The following is a 17,621-nucleotide window of genomic DNA, read 5'->3' on the forward strand; positions in this document are numbered from 1 at the left end:
ATTTTTTTAAAAAAAATCTAGATTTTACTGTAGCGTATTCTTATCCGTAGTGCATACATAGCAACCGAATATGTATATGCCCTCGTACTCTCAGAACAATGATAACAATTAATTGATTACACTGTAAGACTAATAAGCATGACTTTCATATTTATTTAATAGGTCAGCATTTTTAGCTTACTACTATCAACTATAAAATGACGTCACAGAATTCTACACTACCAATGTTTCTCCTCAATATAGCATATAATGATGAGCAAAGCAGTTTTAACTTAAAGTCAAACAAACAAACAGAAGCCAGAGCTTTTATCTTTACATGCCGAAATGAGAGAGCGTTGGAAAAAGCTTTCTACAAAGCGGTATAAAAAGTAAATGGGGCCCATAATAAAGCCATATTAGAATCGTTTTCGGTGGATAACTAACACAAAATGTCGAGCTCTGGAATAGTACTGTATGGAACGGATTTTAGTCCCTGTGTGAGGTCCGTTCGACTGACACTCAAGGCCCTCAATTTGGACTACGAATTTAAAGAGGTGAATCTCCAGAAGGGCGAGCATATGAGCGAAGAATACCTGAAGAAGAACCCCCAGCACACGGTGCCCGTACTGGATGATAACGGAACCATTCTCTGGGACTCCCACGCCATCGCCACCTATTTGGTGGATAAGTACGCCAAATCGGACGAGCTGTATCCCAAGGATCTGGTCAAGCGGGCGATCATCAATCAACGCCTGTTCTTCGAGGCCAGCGTTACCTATCCAGGATTATCCAACATAGTCCGTCCCTTCTGGTTTAGCGGTGTTACTGAGGTGGCTCAGGAGAAACTGGACACGGTACACAGGGGTCTCAAGTTGCTGGAGTCCTTCTTGGCAAGCAGTCCATATCTGGTGGGTGATTCCCTGACCCTGGCCGACCTAATCAGTGGACCCACAGTCAGTGCTCTTCGCGCTGCCGTCGACATTGAAACAGTGGAGTACCCCAAGGTCACTGCCTGGCTGGATCGCCTTAATCAGACCCCTTACTACGAGGAAATCAATGAGGGGCCGGTTCAGGCCTACGTCAGCTTCCTTCGCAGCCAGTGGACCAAACTTGGTGCCTGAGTAATCTTCTAGAGGAAAAAAGACATCATCCAATTTTAAGACCACTGTGTAGCGTTGAAACATACTAGTTATTTAGAGAACAGTTTTAATTTATTTTTTACTTTAAGTCAGTTCTCCTGTTCTAAGCATACAATATACAACAAAAATTGTTTAATCAATCTATTCCTAGAAAAAAATTTCATTTTATGGTTTCTGAATATAAATACGTTTTAGACGTCACTTTAGCTTGGGGGTATTGCGATAATGGTTGAGTAATTGTTATCTCAAGTGCTGGAAGCCTGTCAATAGTGTTTGTTTTATTGTTATCAGGTATTATTTTTGCGGGGCCACTCTGCTTGAATTGGATCAGCAAAAATATACAAAAGTGGCGGTTCGGCTCAAGCGCCTTTCCAGTTTTTCCCATTACGAGAAGGGCAATTACATCGGCTTAAAAAAACGTAGACCATAACACCTTAATATTGAGATATTTAAGCAACTGTGAGGTCGACTTGGGAAAAAATTCATGAATATGTTTTCTAGATTTTAAGGAAATTCGGAGGTTATTTTTGGTGTATACAATTTTATACAAATAATGTTTGTATAGGAACCAGCAAACACTCAAGTTCGAGCTTTTATCTGTAATTTCCGAATCGCTCTCACATTCAGCCAAAAGCTTTCAGGGAAAAATTTTATAGTAAGTCGAGAGCAGATCAGTCGTAATAGAAGCTCTGCTGGATAAACTACACAAAATGTCGAGCTCGGGAATTGTACTTTATGGAGTGGACCTAAGTCCCTGTGTGAGGACCATCAAACTGGTGCTCAAGGCGCTGAATTTGGACTACGAATACAAGGAGGTGAATCTCGAAGCAGGCGAGCATCTGAGCGAGAATTACCTGAAGATGAACCCGCAACACACGGTGCCCGTACTGGATGATAATGGAATTTTTCTGTGGGACTCGCACGCCATCGCCGCCTACTTGGTGGATAAGTACGCCAAGTCGGATGAGCTGTATCCCAAGGATCTGGTCAAGCGGGCGATCATCAACCAACGTCTGTTCTTCGACGCCAGTGTTATTTTTGCCAGTGTAGCCAACGTAACTGGCCCCTTCTGGATAAATGGCATTACTGTGGTGCCCCAGGAAAAAATAGACACTATTCACAGGGGTCTGGCGCTGCTGGAGGCCTTCCTCAGCAGCAGTCCCTATCTGGCCGGCGATTCATTGACCCTCGCTGATCTGAGCACTGGACCCACTGTGACCGCCCTGCCCGTCGCAGTCGATATTGATCCGGAGGTCTATCCCAAGGTCACTGCCTGGCTGGATCGCCTCAACCAGATCCCCTACTTCAAGGAGATCAACGAGGCTCCGGCACAGGGATACGTCGACTTCCTTCGCAGCCAGTGGACCAAACTGGGCGATAAGTGAAAAAAGATACGAATAATGGCATCTTATTGACGTTCCATCCTTTCCCAATTTGCACCTACATTTGTAAAACATAATCTTATCAATTATTAAAAATGTTTGCTTAGAACAATATATATTTCCTGACTTTTCTTCAAATCGCTATAAATTGTTTACAGGGTAGAGTGATTATTGGATTCGTTTACAGGTTATTTTCGAAAGATATTAAAATTTTGTCGTTTTTATTAGAAGCTAATTCAATTAGGGTAGTCTGTGTATGTTCTGCTTAAGAATGTTTTGCTCTGGTCCGGTTGCTAATGCCGTTCCATCTGTTTTGCGGTCTATTCGAAAATCATCGCTTGGCTGGATCGACTCAATATGATAGCGTACTATATGCTAAGTTGCTAAATTTTGTAGCCTTCCTTCCGTAGCAAATGGACCAAGTTCAGCGAGAAGTAAGAAATATTAAAATGGAAAAACACCGCATTCACAATGTGTACATTTTCTAAATACTAACCAGTAGCGTCTGTAGTTCAGTCTGACTTGTTAGACTTCATTGAGATGCACTCATGTCCGTAATGTATATGTAAGTGGCGGATTCACGAATTGGAATACCACATTTTCATTAATTTTTTAACCGAATGGGGGGGCAGTAGTTTCTCAAAATCCCCCCGGTGGATCCGCGCATGTATGCCCTCTTACTCTAAGAACAATGACTACAGTTTATTGAATACACTGCAAGAATATAAATAGGCATGACTGTCGCATTCTTTTTAAACGTCAGCATTTTTAGCTTAGTTCTAGATTTCTAACGTCACAGAAATCTACACTATCAATGTTTCTCCTGATGAAATAATTAAAATAGCAAATAATGCTGAACAAAGCAGTTTTAACTTAAAATCAAACAAACAAACAAAAGCTCTGACTTGTATCTTTACATGCCGAAATGCGAGAAAGTTCGGAAAAAGCTTTTTGCAAAGCGGTATAAAAAGGAAATGGGGGGATATCAGCCAAAATAGAATCACTTTCGGTTTTAACTACACAACATGTCGAGCTCTGGACTAGTACTTTATGGAACGGACCTTAGTCCCTGTGTGAGGGCCGTCAAACTGACCCTCAAGGCCCTGAATTTGAACTACGAATTCAAGGAGGTGAATCTTCAGAAGGGCGAGCATCTTCAAGAGGATTTCTTGAAGAAGAACCCCCAGCACACGGTGCCCGTTCTGGAGGATAACGGCACCTTCCTCTGGGACTCGCACGCCATCTCTGCCTACTTGGTGGATAAGTACGCCAAGTCTGACGAGCTGTATCCCAAGGATCTGGTCAAGCGGGCGATCATCAATCAACGTCTGATCTTCGATGCCAGCGTTACCTTTGCCAGCTTGGCCAACGTAGTTGGTCCCTTCTTTGCGAACGGAATTACTGAGGTGCCCCAGGAAAAACTGGACACCGTTCATAGGGGTCTGAAGCTGCTGGAGACCTTCCTGGGCAGCAGTCAATATCTGGCCGGCGATAAACTGACCGTCGCCGACCTGACCGCTGGACCCACAGTCAGTTCCCTTCGCGCTGCAGTCGACATCGAACCAGTGGAGTACCCCAAGGTCACCGCCTGGCTGGATCGCCTTAACCAAATTCCCTACTACAAGGAAATCAACGAGGGCCCGGTGCAGGGCTACGTTGGCTTCCTTCGCAGCCAGTGGACCAAACTGGGTGCCTAAAATGACTTACTTATGATCAAAGACCACATCAAAAATTTTACTCATTACATGTCCTTTAAATTAATTTAATTGATTTTATTAAATTATAATTGTTTACTGAAAACAAGAAATTTGAGATGTTTTTATTTATTTTGATCTGGGTTATATAGATTTTTACACACATTTCTATTAGTATAGAAGTTATTCTCATCCTAATAAGTTTGAGTTTAAAATATCTCCCACTAAATAGGTATAAATATTTTATAAATCGATATAAAATATGTGTTCTGAATATATATATATATTAATGCGATAATGGTTGAATAATTATTTTATCGTATTTCGCTTGCTTTATTTTTATCAAATATAATTTTCTCTCTTAAATTGACTCTTATCTTTGTTTATAGAGTTCATTTTTTCAGTGTACAATTACAAAAGTTTATTTAAGAGAGAAACGGGGCTGCCTCCGCGCAACCAATTGCTTGTTTATTTAAGTTTATAGAGATTTCTGTATGCTGGTTGTTATGAGGTTTCAGTAGAACTCGATCCTTCGTTGTGTTCGCATCATGACGGGTGTTTTAGTATTGTATGGCATGGACATCAGTCCCCCAGTCCGTGCTTGTAAACTGACTTTGCGAGCCCTGAACTTGGACTACGAATACAAGGAAATAAATCTTCTGGAAAGAGAGCACCTCAGCGAAGATTTCCTTAAGAAGAACCCTCAACACACCGTGCCGCTACTCGATGATAATGGAACATTCATCTGGGACTCACATGCCATTGTTTGCTACCTGGTGGACAAGTACGGCAAATCGGATGAGCTCTATCCCAGGGATCTGGTAAAGCGGGCTCGAGTGGATCAGCGACTGTTCTTCGATGCGAGTATTTTATTCATGTCCCTGCGGAATGTTAGTTTGCCCTATTTCTATCACCAAGTGAACGTGGTGCCCAAGGAGAAGGTCGATAGCATCAAAGATGCCTACGGCCATTTGGAGACCTTTCTCGGTGACAATCCCTATCTAACTGGATCAAATATAACCCTGGCTGATTTCTGTTGCGCAGCCACTGCCTCCGCACTGGCTGCTGTGCTCGAATTGGATCAGCAAAAATATCCCAAGGTGGCGGCCTGGCTCAAGCGTCTTTCCAGTTTGCCCCATTACGAGGAAGACAGCTCTCGCAGCTTGGAGAAATACATTAATATGCTGAAGCCCGGCTTAAAATTTGAGCAATAATTGCATTTAAAATAAATAATACAAATTATAAAAATGTTGGAGATTTATTTGATTAACCCATCTTTTTATGTTTAAATTATTATTATTAATTGTCTAAAACCTATTAACACAATAAAGAATGATTAGCACAATAATGAGTTAAATTATATTGAAGAATTCAGGAATGCTGTTTCTTCTCAGCTGGATTAGGTGAAATATCACATTTAACAAATATAATATATATATGGAAATATTTTCAGGTTTGTATAAACCTCTACACATATAAATATTTAAGAAAGAGAAAACTTAATTTAAGTGTTTCTAAAAAAGAGAGAGAAAGAGAACCATACAGAATTTAAATTTTTTCATAAAACTCTTATTTACTTGTGTTTTTTTTTTTATTTTGGGGTTTTGCTTAAGATTCCAAAAAATGCCGATTCATTATTTACAAAACGTAGCTTGATAAACAAGCTATTAGCCATAGGCCTTTGAGTTCCAAGACGATGGCAAACATTTAGAAACGCTTGAAAACTTGACCCAAAAGAGCTGCCCAATATTAAGCTCTCTTACGTCAAAAGAGTATTGTGAAATACATAGTGGTAGCCGGTGAGTTCATGTAGGTTCCAAACACGGTGTGTAGGTGAAACTGCAGAGTCATCACAACGTAGCAAAGCTCTCTTAATTGAAGAGAACCGACCAGGGGCTATATAAAGCCCCGAATTTGAACTGTTTGTAAACAGTTACTAGCCAGTCTCGAAACAACATAGCTATGGGAAAACTTACGCTTTACGGAATCGACGGAAGTCCTCCAGTCCGCTCCGTGCTCCTCACCTTGAACGCCCTGGGTGTGGAGTTCGAGTACAAGATTGTCAATCTTCTGGAGAAGGAGCACTTAAAGCCCGAGTTCCTTAAGATAAATCCCCTGCACACGGTGCCCACCCTGGATGATGATGGGTTTGTTCTGTCCGACAGCCATGCCATTAATTCATATCTAGTGAGCAAATATGGCAAGGACGACTCCCTGTATCCCAAGGATCTGAAGAAGCGGGCGATCGTTGATCAGCGTCTGCACTACGACTCCAGTGTGGTCACTTCCACCGGCAGGGCTATCACCTTCCCGCTCTTCTGGGAGAACAACTCGGAGATTCCAAAGGCCAGAATCGATGCCCTGGAAGGTGTCTACAAGTCGTTGAATCTTTTCTTGAATTCTGGCGATTATCTGGCCGGCGATAACCTGACCATTGCCGATTTCCACGTCGCTGCCGCTTTGACCGGATTTGTGGTCTTCCTGCCCGTGGATGCCACCAAATATCCCAAACTGGCCGGCTGGAGCCAGCGCATCAAGAGGCTGCCATACTACGAGGAAGCCAACGGTTCCCGGGCTGCCCAAATCATCGAGTTCATCAAGAGCAAGAACTTTACTATTGTCTAAAAACCTTTAAAATACTCTAAATAAATTATTTAACAAATAGTACCAAAACCACTTGACTTTTGTACCGCTTTATTATCGGTAGGAACTTGTTTTCAAGCAATTGATAAGGGAAAACTATTGGTCAGGTGTATTGTTAAAAAGGTAAATGGGGACAAACAAGATTAGTTTTTAATATCATAACTGTCAAATCAATATGCGGTTTTTTATTTCTTTGAGATAAGGTACATAATGTACATACGTACAATGTACATTGTACAACCATATAAATATTAGTATTGCCTTGGTAATTTCAAATATGTACGGGTTTAATATTTTTACTGATTGTTTACATCTTGAGTTCAAGTCCTCTCTTGAACTTAAGAGTTATTTTCTCTTCAATTTAAAAGAGGGGTTTGAATTTTTCAAAAATCTTCCAAACAGGAACACGTTCTAAGAGCTATGAAATATCAATTTTATTAACAAAGTTCTTTAGATATATTCATTTTTCAGACAGAAGCCCATTTTTTTTCTGAAACACCAACTGTAAACGAATATTACGGTATAACAGGAACTTATCTGTACATAAGATAAGATATAAAATATTGACCGATTACAATATATCACAATTTGCTTAACCCACTGAGGTTTTTGTTTGAAAAGATGCAATTATTATATTGATTCATAGGCAAACTGTACTTTAATCAATATGCCTAGTAATTGGGGTTTTTGGATTGTAGTGATTAGACAGGCAAAATAAAGTCCAAGTCTTGTAATTAACCTATGTATATCAAAATGTACAAAGAGTAGGAGCTAAGAGCTTTATAAGTCCAACGAACTGGTCATTATTAAAGCTCTCTTACGTCAGAGGCCCCTACCACCGGTTCGGTTATTCGAAGAGCACAGAAATATTGGCTGATGTCATCGGATTGGGTTTACTGCGCCGTCATCACAGCTCTGCAAAACTCTCTTAGCTTAAGAGAGCTCCCCGTCTATAAAAACCGCAGAGCGTTGGAGCACTTCATCGAGTTACTAGCTCAGTGAAAAGCCAGAAAATCAAGTAGCAAAACAGGACGATGGGAAAACTCACTCTGTACGGAATCGACGGAAGTCCTCCGGTTCGTTCGGTGCTCCTAACCCTCAACGCCTTGGGTGTGGAATTCGAGTACAAGATCGTAAACCTAATGGCTGGGGACCACCTGAAGCCGGAATATCTCAAGATCAATCCACTTCACACGGTTCCCACTTTGGATGACGATGGTTTCTACATCAACGACAGCCATGCCATTAATTCATATCTAGTGAGCAAATATGGCAAGGACGATTCCCTGTACCCCAAGGATCTGCAAAAGCGGGCCATTGTTGATCAGCGTTTGCACTACGACTCGAGTGTTTTGTCCAGCACGGGTCGTGGTCTCTCCGCTCCTTTGAGAGAGGGTAAAACGGAGATCCCGAAAGCCAGGTTCGATGCTTTGGAGGAGGTCTATAAGACCCTCGACTACTTCCTGGAAAGCAACGACTTCCTGGCCGGCCAGAACTTAACCATCGCCGATTTCCACGTTATTGCTGTGCTATCCACAACACTGTTCTTCCGTGATGTGGATGCCACTAAATACCCCAAGCTGGCGGATTGGATTCAGCGCATCAAGAAGTTGCCCTACTATGAGGAGGCCAATGGATCCCGGATGTCGCAGGTTGCTGCCTTCATCAAAAGCAAAAAGTACACAATTGTGTAAACCAATATATGATTTACTTTATTTTCTTAATAAATTATTACTTTTTTAAAATGTTTGTTTTTGAGTTATTTTGATCCTGGAGATTAAGAATGTTTCAATACATCATTTTCAACAGTTTTCCATTGGTATTAATTTTATAAGCTAAACCGAACTGTTTAAAGTACAACTAGTTTGTGGAAAACGCCTCCTAAAATATGATATGTTTACAATAACTCGCCAACATGAAGGGCTTTTCCTGAGAACAGAAGTGAACAGTGGACTGGAGCCCCACCCAGGATCGTCTTTCAAGTTCTTGGGAAAGTGGCGTGGTTGCACTGAATCTGATCCCTTTTGAAGCCATCGAAAAGGTATAAATACTTTGGCAATCCCCAGAGTCAATATCATTTCCCTGATAGAACTGTTTGAGCTTGGATCATGTCGGGTATTGTGCTTTACGGCTTGGACATTAGTCCCCCAGTGAGATCCTGTCAGCTGACTCTGCGGGCCCTGGAGTTGGAGTACGAGTTCAAGGTGGTGGATCTCCTGGCGGGGGAACATCGCAAGGAGGAGTTCCTCCAGAAGAATCCCCAGCACACCATTCCGCTGCTCGATGATAATGGAGTGCTCGTCTGCGACTCGCATGCCATCGTTTGCTATCTGGTGGGCAAGTATGCCAAGTCGGACGAGCTCTATCCCAAGGATCTGGTGAAGCGGGCACAGGTGGATCATCGCCTGTACTTCGATGCCAGTGCTCTGTTCATGCCTCTGCGGAATATCTGTGCTCCTTACTTTTGCAACAATGTCACGGAGATTTCGCGTGAAAAGGCCGACAATGTACGGGATGGCTATGGCCATTTGGAGACCTTCCTGGGCGACAATCCCTACGTAACCGGGGATACCCTCACCGTGGCCGATTTCTGCTGTGCCGCCACAGCCTCTTCCCTGCTGGCCTTTGTCCAGCTGGAGGCCGACAAGTATCCGAAGGTCATCGCCTGGCTGGAGCGCCTCCAGGAACTACCCTACTACGAGGAGGCCAATGGCGTCGGGGCCAGGAAGTACGTGGACTTGCTGAAGGACCAACTGACCCTTCTGTAGGCAGCCGGCTTTCCCACAATTACCGAGTGCGTTGCTGCATCAATTTTTAATTCTCAGCTAATTAAAGAAAGTTGATGACAAACGTTTTGGCATCGGCCACACTCGAAGAAAAAGAAGGGAAGCCGAAATGAAATGAATAAAAAGTGCATACATGAAGTTTGACATCTGTAAACAGCTTTTTAGCAGAAAAATAATAAAAATACATTTGGCACATTGAAGTTGGATACGTTTAGTAATTAGGAATTGGCTGTGGGGTGGGATTTTAGTACAAATTGTGTGTTGCATACTTTTTGAATACCCCATTTCCTTCCATATTTCAGCGGAGGGGGGGGGGATTAACCCCCATATTGCCAAGCATGTTTCTTATGAAATTGCTTTATTTTATAATCTAGCTTAATTCTTTAAAAATTCATTATTTAGCTATATTATTTATCATTCTTTATGTAAGTAATTGATTTTTAAATATTTTTTTCGGTTTATTTTATACTTTTAGCTTAATTCCTAACTAAATCTTTCTTAAGCCATACTATTTCTTATTTTTAGTGTGGGTAATTGAATTTCAAATAGTTCTCAGAGTGCGTGGCTTTTGGTATGGTGGTGCACTGCAGGTTTTCTAGTTGGTGAGGGCGGAGCTAATTAAAAATCCAATGCCAGACTGACGGTTCCCATGCCCGGGTTCTTGGTATAAATTCGTCCTGAAACGTCCACTCACCACTCACTTGTGAAACAACCGGAGAATGGGTAAGATCTCGCTGTACGGATTGGACGCTAGTCCGCCCACTCGGGCTTGTCTGCTCACCCTGAAGGCCCTGGATCTGCCCTATGACTATGTGTTTGTCAACCTGTTCGAGAAGGAGAATTTCAGCGAGGATTACTCGAAGAAGAATCCGCAGCACACGGTGCCACTGCTGCAGGACGACGATGCCTGCATCTGGGAGTCGCATGCCATAATGGCCTATCTGGTGGAGAAGTATGCGGCCAGCGATGAGCTGTATCCCAAGGATCTGCTGCAGCGGGCCAAGGTCGATCAGCTAATGCACTTCGAGTCGGGCGTTGTTTTCGAGGGCGCTCTAAGGAGACTCACCCGTCCGGTGCTCTTCTGCGGCGAACCCACCCTGCCCCGGAATCAGGTGGATCACGTTAACCAGGTCTACGACTTTGTGGAGACCTTTCTCGATGATCACGATTACTTGGCCGGTGACCATTTAACAATAGCCGACTTCAGCATTGTCTCGACCATCACCTCGATTGGAGTTTTCCAAGAGCTGGATCTGGCCAAGTATCCCAAGATTGCCGCCTGGCTGGAAAGGCTCAAAGAGCTGCCCTACTACGAGGAGGCCAACGGCAGCGGGGCCGCCCAGTTTGTGGAGCTCTTAAAGTCCAAGAACTTCACCGTAGTGCCTTAAGGGAAAGTCCTACTCTAAAACAGTAAAATAGCAAAAGAAAAACCCTCAGCACAAAAATATAGAATATTGAATATAGATTCGCAAAAAGATTAATAACAATAGAACAAATCTTCACAATGTTTCAAGTGTTTTAGTTATAAATAATTCAATAAAATACTTAAAGCACCCCCTTAAAAGAATTGTTTTAATTATATCTGGGCAATTAACGATGACGACTAAAAATACAATTTCTGTGAAAGTAACATAAAAAGTTTTTAAAATAAATCTGCCTGATTCCCAAAAGAGTTTTGGCAGACAGATAAAATAAATTCAAAGTTGATTAATAGAGAAACGGTTAACTGATAATTGCGATACTAGTTTCAAAACTACATTTTAAATTCAAGGTTTATAAAAATAATATATATATGCAATGCATACTATGCATTCATGTGTTTAAATTCAAACAGCATTAATTTCACCACAATAAACGCGAACTTTTTGTGCCGGCAATCAAACATTTTCGAGGCCTTTCCATTTTATTACCCTCTGTCAGCATGACTTGTAGTTTCTCATCCGACTGCTGTGTGCCTCTATTTGTTTACTTGTTGTGTGCCAAACAAATTTGATAGGGGCTTATCAAGTGAAGCTTATCACTTTACTATCTATATGATTCATATGCTCTCTGGTGTTCACGCTTCGAGCTCTTTAAACATTCGTATAAACTTTACGTGTTGGGATAGGTTAAAAAAAGATTACAAAGCTGGTTAAAAATGTTAAATTTTAAGTTACTGCTTTGGGATTAAAAAGTAAGGTAATATTTTTTAAATCTAAAATTTATTTAAAAAACTAAGATTACAAAGGTACAAAACATATGTATTTACTGCGCTTCAAAAACAATTTTTCTAAGTTTAAAAAAAATACCGAATAAGTCTTAATTTTTAACACTCATAGCGAATACTTTTTAAGTGTAATTTGTGGCCTGATGCAGTAATACCGATATGTAATCCTCCAATACATCCAAAGCGCTATTGGAGGTGTTTGCTCGCAAACAAATCTCTCTTCAGCTTTCTCTTCCAATGACCCGAGGCCTCATCAGCGGTACTGCTCCCATCGATCAGTTGTGAACGAGACCCCACCGCGACAAGATGGTTAAACTGACTCTATACGGTTTGGATCCCAGCCCTCCAGTTCGCGCTGTAAAGCTGACTTTGGCCGCTCTCAATCTGCCCTACGAATATGTAAACGTTGATATCGTGGCTCGGGAGCACCTTTCATCGGCCTACGTGGAGAAGAACCCGCAGCATACGGTGCCCACTTTGGACGATGATGGTCACTTCATCTGGGACTCGCACGCAATCATTGCCTATCTGGTCTCTAAATACGCCGATTCCGATGCGCTTTACCCCAAAGATCTGCTCCAGCGGGCTGTTGTGGATCAGCGGCTGCACTTTGAGACGGGCGTGGTGTTTGCCAATGGAATTAGAAGCATTTCCAAGCCAGTGATCTTCTTTGGACAGACCAAAGTGCCAAAGGAGCGTTACGATGCCATTATCGAGATCTACGACTTTGTAGAGACCTTCCTCAAGGGACACGATTACATTGCTGGCGATCAACTGACCATAGCGGACTTCAGTCTCGTCTCTTCGGTGTCTTCTCTCGTGGCCTTTGTGGACTTTGACCCGGTCAAATATTCCAATATCAGTGCTTGGATCAAACGGCTGGAACAGCTTCCCTACTACGAGGATGCCAATGCCAAGGGTGCCCGCCAGTTGATCGCAATTGTCAAGAAGACCAATTTTACATTTGAATCCTGATTTCTAAACTACATATACATATATCAAAAACGTCACAATAAATTGAGATAAATTCTGATAAATCATAAGAGCCTATATTACATAATTTCATTGGAGTGGGAAGTGGTAAAGAATTCTTTCAAATGGGTGAAAAAGTTTTGATTTGTAAATATTTTATTTAATACTTTTTGCTAAGCCTAATCAAATTAATTATATTAAATTAAACGGATCTTTCCAGAAGGTATTTTTAGTGCTCTAGCTGAATTTATTATGGTGAAATAAATTAACTGAAGCACCATTGTAAAAGAAGAGAGAAGAGAACAATAGCTTTCTTATCATCTGTTCTTGCTCGAATCCGTCTCTTTATGATTCTCTTTCAAAATCCAATATAAATACACTGTCTCTCGGCCTACGAGTTCAGTCGGAGAAAGCACCTGAAAACAACAAGATGACCAAGTTGACTCTGTACGGTTTGGAGGCGAGTCCGCCAGTTCGCGCCGCTAAATTGGCTCTGGCCGCCCTGGATGTGCCCTACGAATTCGTGGAGGTAAACACCCTGGCCAAGGAGAATCTCTCTGAGGAGTTCCTGAAGAAGAATCCCCAGCACACGGTGCCCACTTTGGAGGACGATGGCCACTTTATCTGGGACTCGCATGCCATCATTGCCTATCTGGTGTCCAAATACGGCAAGACCGACAGTCTCTACCCGAAAGATCTCCTCCAGCGGGCTGTGGTGGATCAGCGATTGCACTTCGAGTCCGGAGTGATCTTTGCCAACGGTCTGAGAAGCATCACCAAGCCACTTTTCGCCGCTGGCCAAACGAAGATTCCCAAGGAGCGTTACGATGCGATCATTGAGATCTACGACTTCCTGGAGACCTTCCTCGCCGGTAATGATTACATTGCCGGTGGTCAGCTGACAATTGCCGACTTCAGCATCATCTCGACTGTGACCTCGCTGGAGGCTTTTGTGGAGGTGGACACGGCGAAATACCCGAAGGTCACTGCCTGGATCAAGCGACTGCAACAGCTTCCCTACTACGAGGAGGCCAACGGCAATGGAGCCCGTACATTCGAGTCCTTTATTAAGAAGACTAATTTTAGCTTCGAATCTTAGTATATTACCTAATAATTACAAATAAATTAATGAATAAAATTTATATAACAAATATTTAAGTTTTAATATGAAAGGGTTTCTACAACAGAAGCAGTTTACGTCCATTTACATCTTTTACTTATAGAAATACTTTAAATAAAAATTCTTAAACAATTTTTTAAAAATGCTAAATGAATGAAATTGACATAATCAAAAAGTATTATAAAGCAAAAGAGAACAACTAGTTATTACCGTTTTTTTATCTGATTCTCTTCTGAGAATGTGCCTCTTTAAGCATTCTCTTTAAAAATTAAATAAATATTCTAGCTCTTTGCACTCTAGGTTCAGTTATAGAGGAAAGCCCAAAGAGACAAAATGTCCAAGTTGATTCTTTATGGCACAGAGGCTAGTCCTCCAGTTCGGGCGGTTAAACTGACCTTGGCCGCCCTTGATGTGCCCTACGAGTACGTGAAAATAAACACCCTGGCCAAGGAGACGCTTTCCCCGGAGTTCCTGAAGAAGAATCCCCAGCACACGGTGCCCACTTTGGAGGACGATGGCCACTTCATCTGGGATTCTCATGCAATCAGTGCTTATCTGGTGTCCAAGTACGGAAAGAACGACAGTCTCTACCCGAAAGATCTCCTCCAGCGGGCTGTGGTGGATCAGCGACTGCACTTCGAGTCCGGAGTGGTTTTCGCCGGCGGACTAAGAAGCATCACCAAACCACTTTTCGCCTCTGGCCAAAGAGCGTTACGATGCCGTCATAGAGATCTACGACTTTGTGGAGACCTTTCTCACCGGGAACGATTACATTGCTGGAGATCACTTGACCATTGCGGACTTTAGCCTCATCACATCAATCACCGCTTTGGCCGCATTTGTGGACATCGATCCAGTTAAATATTCCAAAATCACTGCCTGGATTAAAAAGCTGGAAAAACTACCTTATTTTGAAGACGCCAACGGCCAGGGAGCCCGGGTATTGGTAGACCTTCTTAAAAAGTTTAATTTTACCTTCGCTTCTTAATGTTATTACTTGTTGTAAAAATTTATATAATTTTACCTAAGTTTTGTAGAACTGTATAATTTACTGGTCACTACTATAAATTATTATCACGTTCGGTCTACGAACAGAAAATCAAAACCCATAAATACATTTCAAATACATATACCTAATTTTTCTCTCGTTGCATTATTGTTATTTTAAATACCCAAAAGACAAAAGCTCTCCCGCTTTCTTAAAAAAAACCTTAAATATTTCCAATCATGATGATTTTTTGAAATCTTTCTCTTACAAAAACTCATATTTTTCGTACGTTTGATTTGGACAGTATATTTATACTTTGATAAAAAATAAATTTTCCTAGAAAAGGTTTCAAAAATTATATTTATCAAACATCCTAGAAAAAATCTCCATCATTTTATATAACTTAAATTCTAAACCCTTATTTAGACCCTTTCTAAATGGGTCAAGCTAAAGAATTTTCCACAAAATTCTGATAAAGAATCAAATAAACAGATATGATAAGCCTAAACACCTGACAACTTATTAAGAGTCAAAATCTGCCAAGTGGGCCACCCCTGTTCCGAAGGTCCGATTTTCATCGAACTTTTTTACTTTTCCGGTTCACAACGAAAATATAAGAACTTCATTTGAACGGTTTTGCGAAATTTTGAGTTTTACCGGAGTTATAGGGGTCAAAACATGGCATTTTTGACACTTTTTCGAAAAAGTTGCACTCAGTCAAAAATTCATAACTTCGGAACGGTAAGAGATATCTTTATGATGTTTTCACTAATCGCTCAAGAATTATTATGGCTTTCCATAAAAAAATTTAAAAAAAAATTAAAAATTTTTTTTCTTAAAAATAAATCAACATTTTTTTTTAGTTTTTATTTTTTTCAGTGTTCTTCACCAGCTATAGAGTTTAAAACCATTTGAAAATGAAGTTTGATTCATTACGAAAAAGATCAAAAAAAAAAAAAGAGGGGCCCGGACAAAGGTTTTTCGCAATATCGATTTGAAGAAGGGCGCACAGCGGTTTTCCATACAAAAACGGCTTGCTCGTGAAAATTGGCTGGTCAACACATGCCGTTGCGCGCGTAGCGTCAGCCGACTGCAGCTGTCAATGACGCACTTTTTGTCGTTTTGTATGGGAATCCGCTGTGCGCCCTTCTTCAAATCGATATTGCGAAAAACCTTTGTCCGGGCCCCTCTTTTTTTTTTTTTGATCTTTTTCGTAATGAATCAAACTTCATTTTCAAATGGTTTTAAACTCTATAGCTGGTGAAGAACACTGAAAAAAATAAAAACTAAAAAAAAATGTTGATTTATTTTTAAGAAAAAAAATTTTTAATTTTTTTTTAAATTTTTTTATGGAAAGCCATAATAATTCTTGAGCGATTAGTGAAAACATCATAAAGATATCTCTTACCGTTCCGAAGTTATGAATTTTTGACTGAGTGCAACTTTTTCGAAAAAGTGTCAAAAATGCCATGTTTTGACCCCTATAACTCCGGTAAAACTCAAAATTTCGCAAAACCGTTCAAATGAAGTTCTTATATTTTCGTTGTGAACCGGAAAAGTAAAAAAGTTCGATGAAAATCGGACCTTCGGAACAGGGGTGGCCCACTTGGCAGATTTTGACTCTAAGTGCCATATTCAAACTTGTTTAAAAGGAATACCTTATCGAACCCTATCAGCTATTTTGGCTGAAAATACTGACAGGAGATAGGACTTCCAAGTGAACAGATCTCCATTAAATATATCACATTCGAATAAATATTATGTCAATCAGGTAGAATCGTAATTACCTCGGCCAGCAAGACTGGAAAAGCTTTGAACAGCCGAGTGGGGTGTGGTAATATATGGAATTAATTGAATCGCTTGTTGCTCGATCGTTAATAGCGATAGAAGCGGCTTGTTTAGTTTCGAACCGACAGCCGGAGCGAGCGGACACCTAAGAACGATGGGAAAATTAGTACTTTACGGCGTAGAGGCCAGTCCGCCGGTGCGGGCCTGTAAACTGACCCTCGACGCTCTGGGACTTCAGTACGAGTACAAGCTGGTGAACCTGCTGGCCGGGGAGCACAGAAGCAAGGAGTTCACCCTGAAGAATCCGCAGCACACGGTGCCCATGCTGGAAGACGATGGCAAGTGCATCTGGGAGAGCCACGCCATTTGCGCTTACCTTGTAAGGCGCTATGCCAAGGACGATGCTTTGTATCCCAAGGATTACTTCAAACGCGCTCTGGTGGATCAGCGCCTGCACTTTGAGTCGGGCGTATTGTTCCAGGGCTGCATTCGTAATATTGCCGCTCCGTTGTTCTACAAAAACGAGACAGAGGTTCCGCGATCCAAGATCGACGCAATCTACGAGGCCTATGATTTTCTGGAGGTCTTCATTGGCAGTCAGCCGTACCTCTGCGGCACGGGCATAACCATCGCCGACTACAGTATGGTCTCCTCGGTTTCCAGCCTTGTGGGCTTGGCCGCAGTCGATGAGAAGCGCTATCCCAAGCTGAGTGGCTGGCTGAACAGGATGGCCGGACAGCCTAATTATCAGTCACTCAACGGAAACGGCGCACAGATGCTGATCGACATGTTTAGCTCGAAGATCACGAAGATTGTGTAACTTTGTACTCTAGCTTAAAGGTTAGAAATGAGATTGTCTCTGGTTACGTAACAATAAAGCTTCTATTTGTATACACTTTACAAAAATGCTTCAAGTTGGTTCCC

The 17,621-nt window shown here is 41.6% G+C and overlaps 12 protein-coding genes across 12 annotated transcripts; all 12 read left to right on the plus strand.

Annotated features, from left to right (window-relative positions):
• The first annotated feature begins 369 nt into the window (after positions 1-369).
• Positions 370-1,303, plus strand: LOC108069408 (glutathione S-transferase 1-like). The gene has a single exon (XM_017159486.3). The coding sequence runs from the start codon at positions 429-431 to the stop codon at positions 1,098-1,100; it is 672 nt and encodes a 223-aa protein (XP_017014975.3). The 5' UTR covers positions 370-428; the 3' UTR covers positions 1,101-1,303.
• A 478-nt stretch (positions 1,304-1,781) lies between these two features.
• Positions 1,782-2,582, plus strand: LOC108069268 (glutathione S-transferase 1-like). The gene has a single exon (XM_017159272.3). It carries the CDS (start codon positions 1,829-1,831, stop codon positions 2,501-2,503), a length of 675 nt encoding a protein of 224 aa, XP_017014761.2. The 5' UTR covers positions 1,782-1,828; the 3' UTR covers positions 2,504-2,582.
• A 925-nt stretch (positions 2,583-3,507) lies between these two features.
• LOC108069280 (glutathione S-transferase 1-like) lies at positions 3,508-4,269 on the plus strand. Its single transcript, XM_017159283.3, has one exon. The coding sequence runs from the start codon at positions 3,526-3,528 to the stop codon at positions 4,195-4,197; it is 672 nt and encodes a 223-aa protein (XP_017014772.3). The 5' UTR covers positions 3,508-3,525; the 3' UTR covers positions 4,198-4,269.
• A 454-nt stretch (positions 4,270-4,723) lies between these two features.
• On the plus strand, positions 4,724-5,512 carry GstE2 (Glutathione S transferase E2). The gene has a single exon (XM_044393190.2). It carries the CDS (start codon positions 4,743-4,745, stop codon positions 5,406-5,408), a length of 666 nt encoding a protein of 221 aa, XP_044249125.1. The 5' UTR covers positions 4,724-4,742; the 3' UTR covers positions 5,409-5,512.
• Positions 5,513-6,105: 593 nt separating this feature from the next.
• Positions 6,106-6,870, plus strand: LOC108069389 (glutathione S-transferase 1-like). The gene has a single exon (XM_017159465.3). The coding sequence runs from the start codon at positions 6,157-6,159 to the stop codon at positions 6,817-6,819; it is 663 nt and encodes a 220-aa protein (XP_017014954.1). The 5' UTR covers positions 6,106-6,156; the 3' UTR covers positions 6,820-6,870.
• Positions 6,871-7,594: 724 nt separating this feature from the next.
• Positions 7,595-8,531, plus strand: LOC138911804 (glutathione S-transferase 1-1-like). Its single transcript, XM_070213098.1, has one exon. It carries the CDS (start codon positions 7,872-7,874, stop codon positions 8,529-8,531), a length of 660 nt encoding a protein of 219 aa, XP_070069199.1. The 5' UTR covers positions 7,595-7,871.
• A 378-nt stretch (positions 8,532-8,909) lies between these two features.
• LOC108069272 (glutathione S-transferase 1-like) lies at positions 8,910-9,823 on the plus strand. Its single transcript, XM_070213687.1, has one exon. It carries the CDS (start codon positions 8,946-8,948, stop codon positions 9,603-9,605), a length of 660 nt encoding a protein of 219 aa, XP_070069788.1. The 5' UTR covers positions 8,910-8,945; the 3' UTR covers positions 9,606-9,823.
• Positions 9,824-10,285: 462 nt separating this feature from the next.
• GstE4 (Glutathione S transferase E4) lies at positions 10,286-11,032 on the plus strand. The gene has a single exon (XM_017159271.3). It carries the CDS (start codon positions 10,343-10,345, stop codon positions 11,009-11,011), a length of 669 nt encoding a protein of 222 aa, XP_017014760.2. The 5' UTR covers positions 10,286-10,342; the 3' UTR covers positions 11,012-11,032.
• Positions 11,033-12,096: 1,064 nt separating this feature from the next.
• Positions 12,097-12,875, plus strand: LOC108069398 (glutathione S-transferase 1-like). Its single transcript, XM_017159475.3, has one exon. It carries the CDS (start codon positions 12,136-12,138, stop codon positions 12,802-12,804), a length of 669 nt encoding a protein of 222 aa, XP_017014964.2. The 5' UTR covers positions 12,097-12,135; the 3' UTR covers positions 12,805-12,875.
• Positions 12,876-13,200: 325 nt separating this feature from the next.
• Positions 13,201-13,928, plus strand: LOC108069397 (glutathione S-transferase 1-like). The gene has a single exon (XM_017159474.3). It carries the CDS (start codon positions 13,232-13,234, stop codon positions 13,898-13,900), a length of 669 nt encoding a protein of 222 aa, XP_017014963.2. The 5' UTR covers positions 13,201-13,231; the 3' UTR covers positions 13,901-13,928.
• A 278-nt stretch (positions 13,929-14,206) lies between these two features.
• Positions 14,207-15,066, plus strand: LOC108069370 (glutathione S-transferase 1). The gene is given in 2 exon segments (XM_017159430.3): positions 14,207-14,616; positions 14,618-15,066. Coding segments are annotated over 2 exon segments (654 nt in total). The 5' UTR covers positions 14,207-14,254; the 3' UTR covers positions 14,910-15,066.
• A 1,667-nt stretch (positions 15,067-16,733) lies between these two features.
• GstE9 (Glutathione S transferase E9) lies at positions 16,734-17,603 on the plus strand. The gene has a single exon (XM_017159431.3). It carries the CDS (start codon positions 16,852-16,854, stop codon positions 17,515-17,517), a length of 666 nt encoding a protein of 221 aa, XP_017014920.2. The 5' UTR covers positions 16,734-16,851; the 3' UTR covers positions 17,518-17,603.
• The last annotated feature ends 18 nt before the right edge of the window (positions 17,604-17,621 follow it).

This window comes from Drosophila takahashii, chromosome 2R, assembly GCF_030179915.1.
Source record: "Drosophila takahashii strain IR98-3 E-12201 chromosome 2R, DtakHiC1v2, whole genome shotgun sequence".
Lineage (NCBI taxonomy): Eukaryota > Metazoa > Arthropoda > Insecta > Diptera > Drosophilidae > Drosophila > Drosophila takahashii.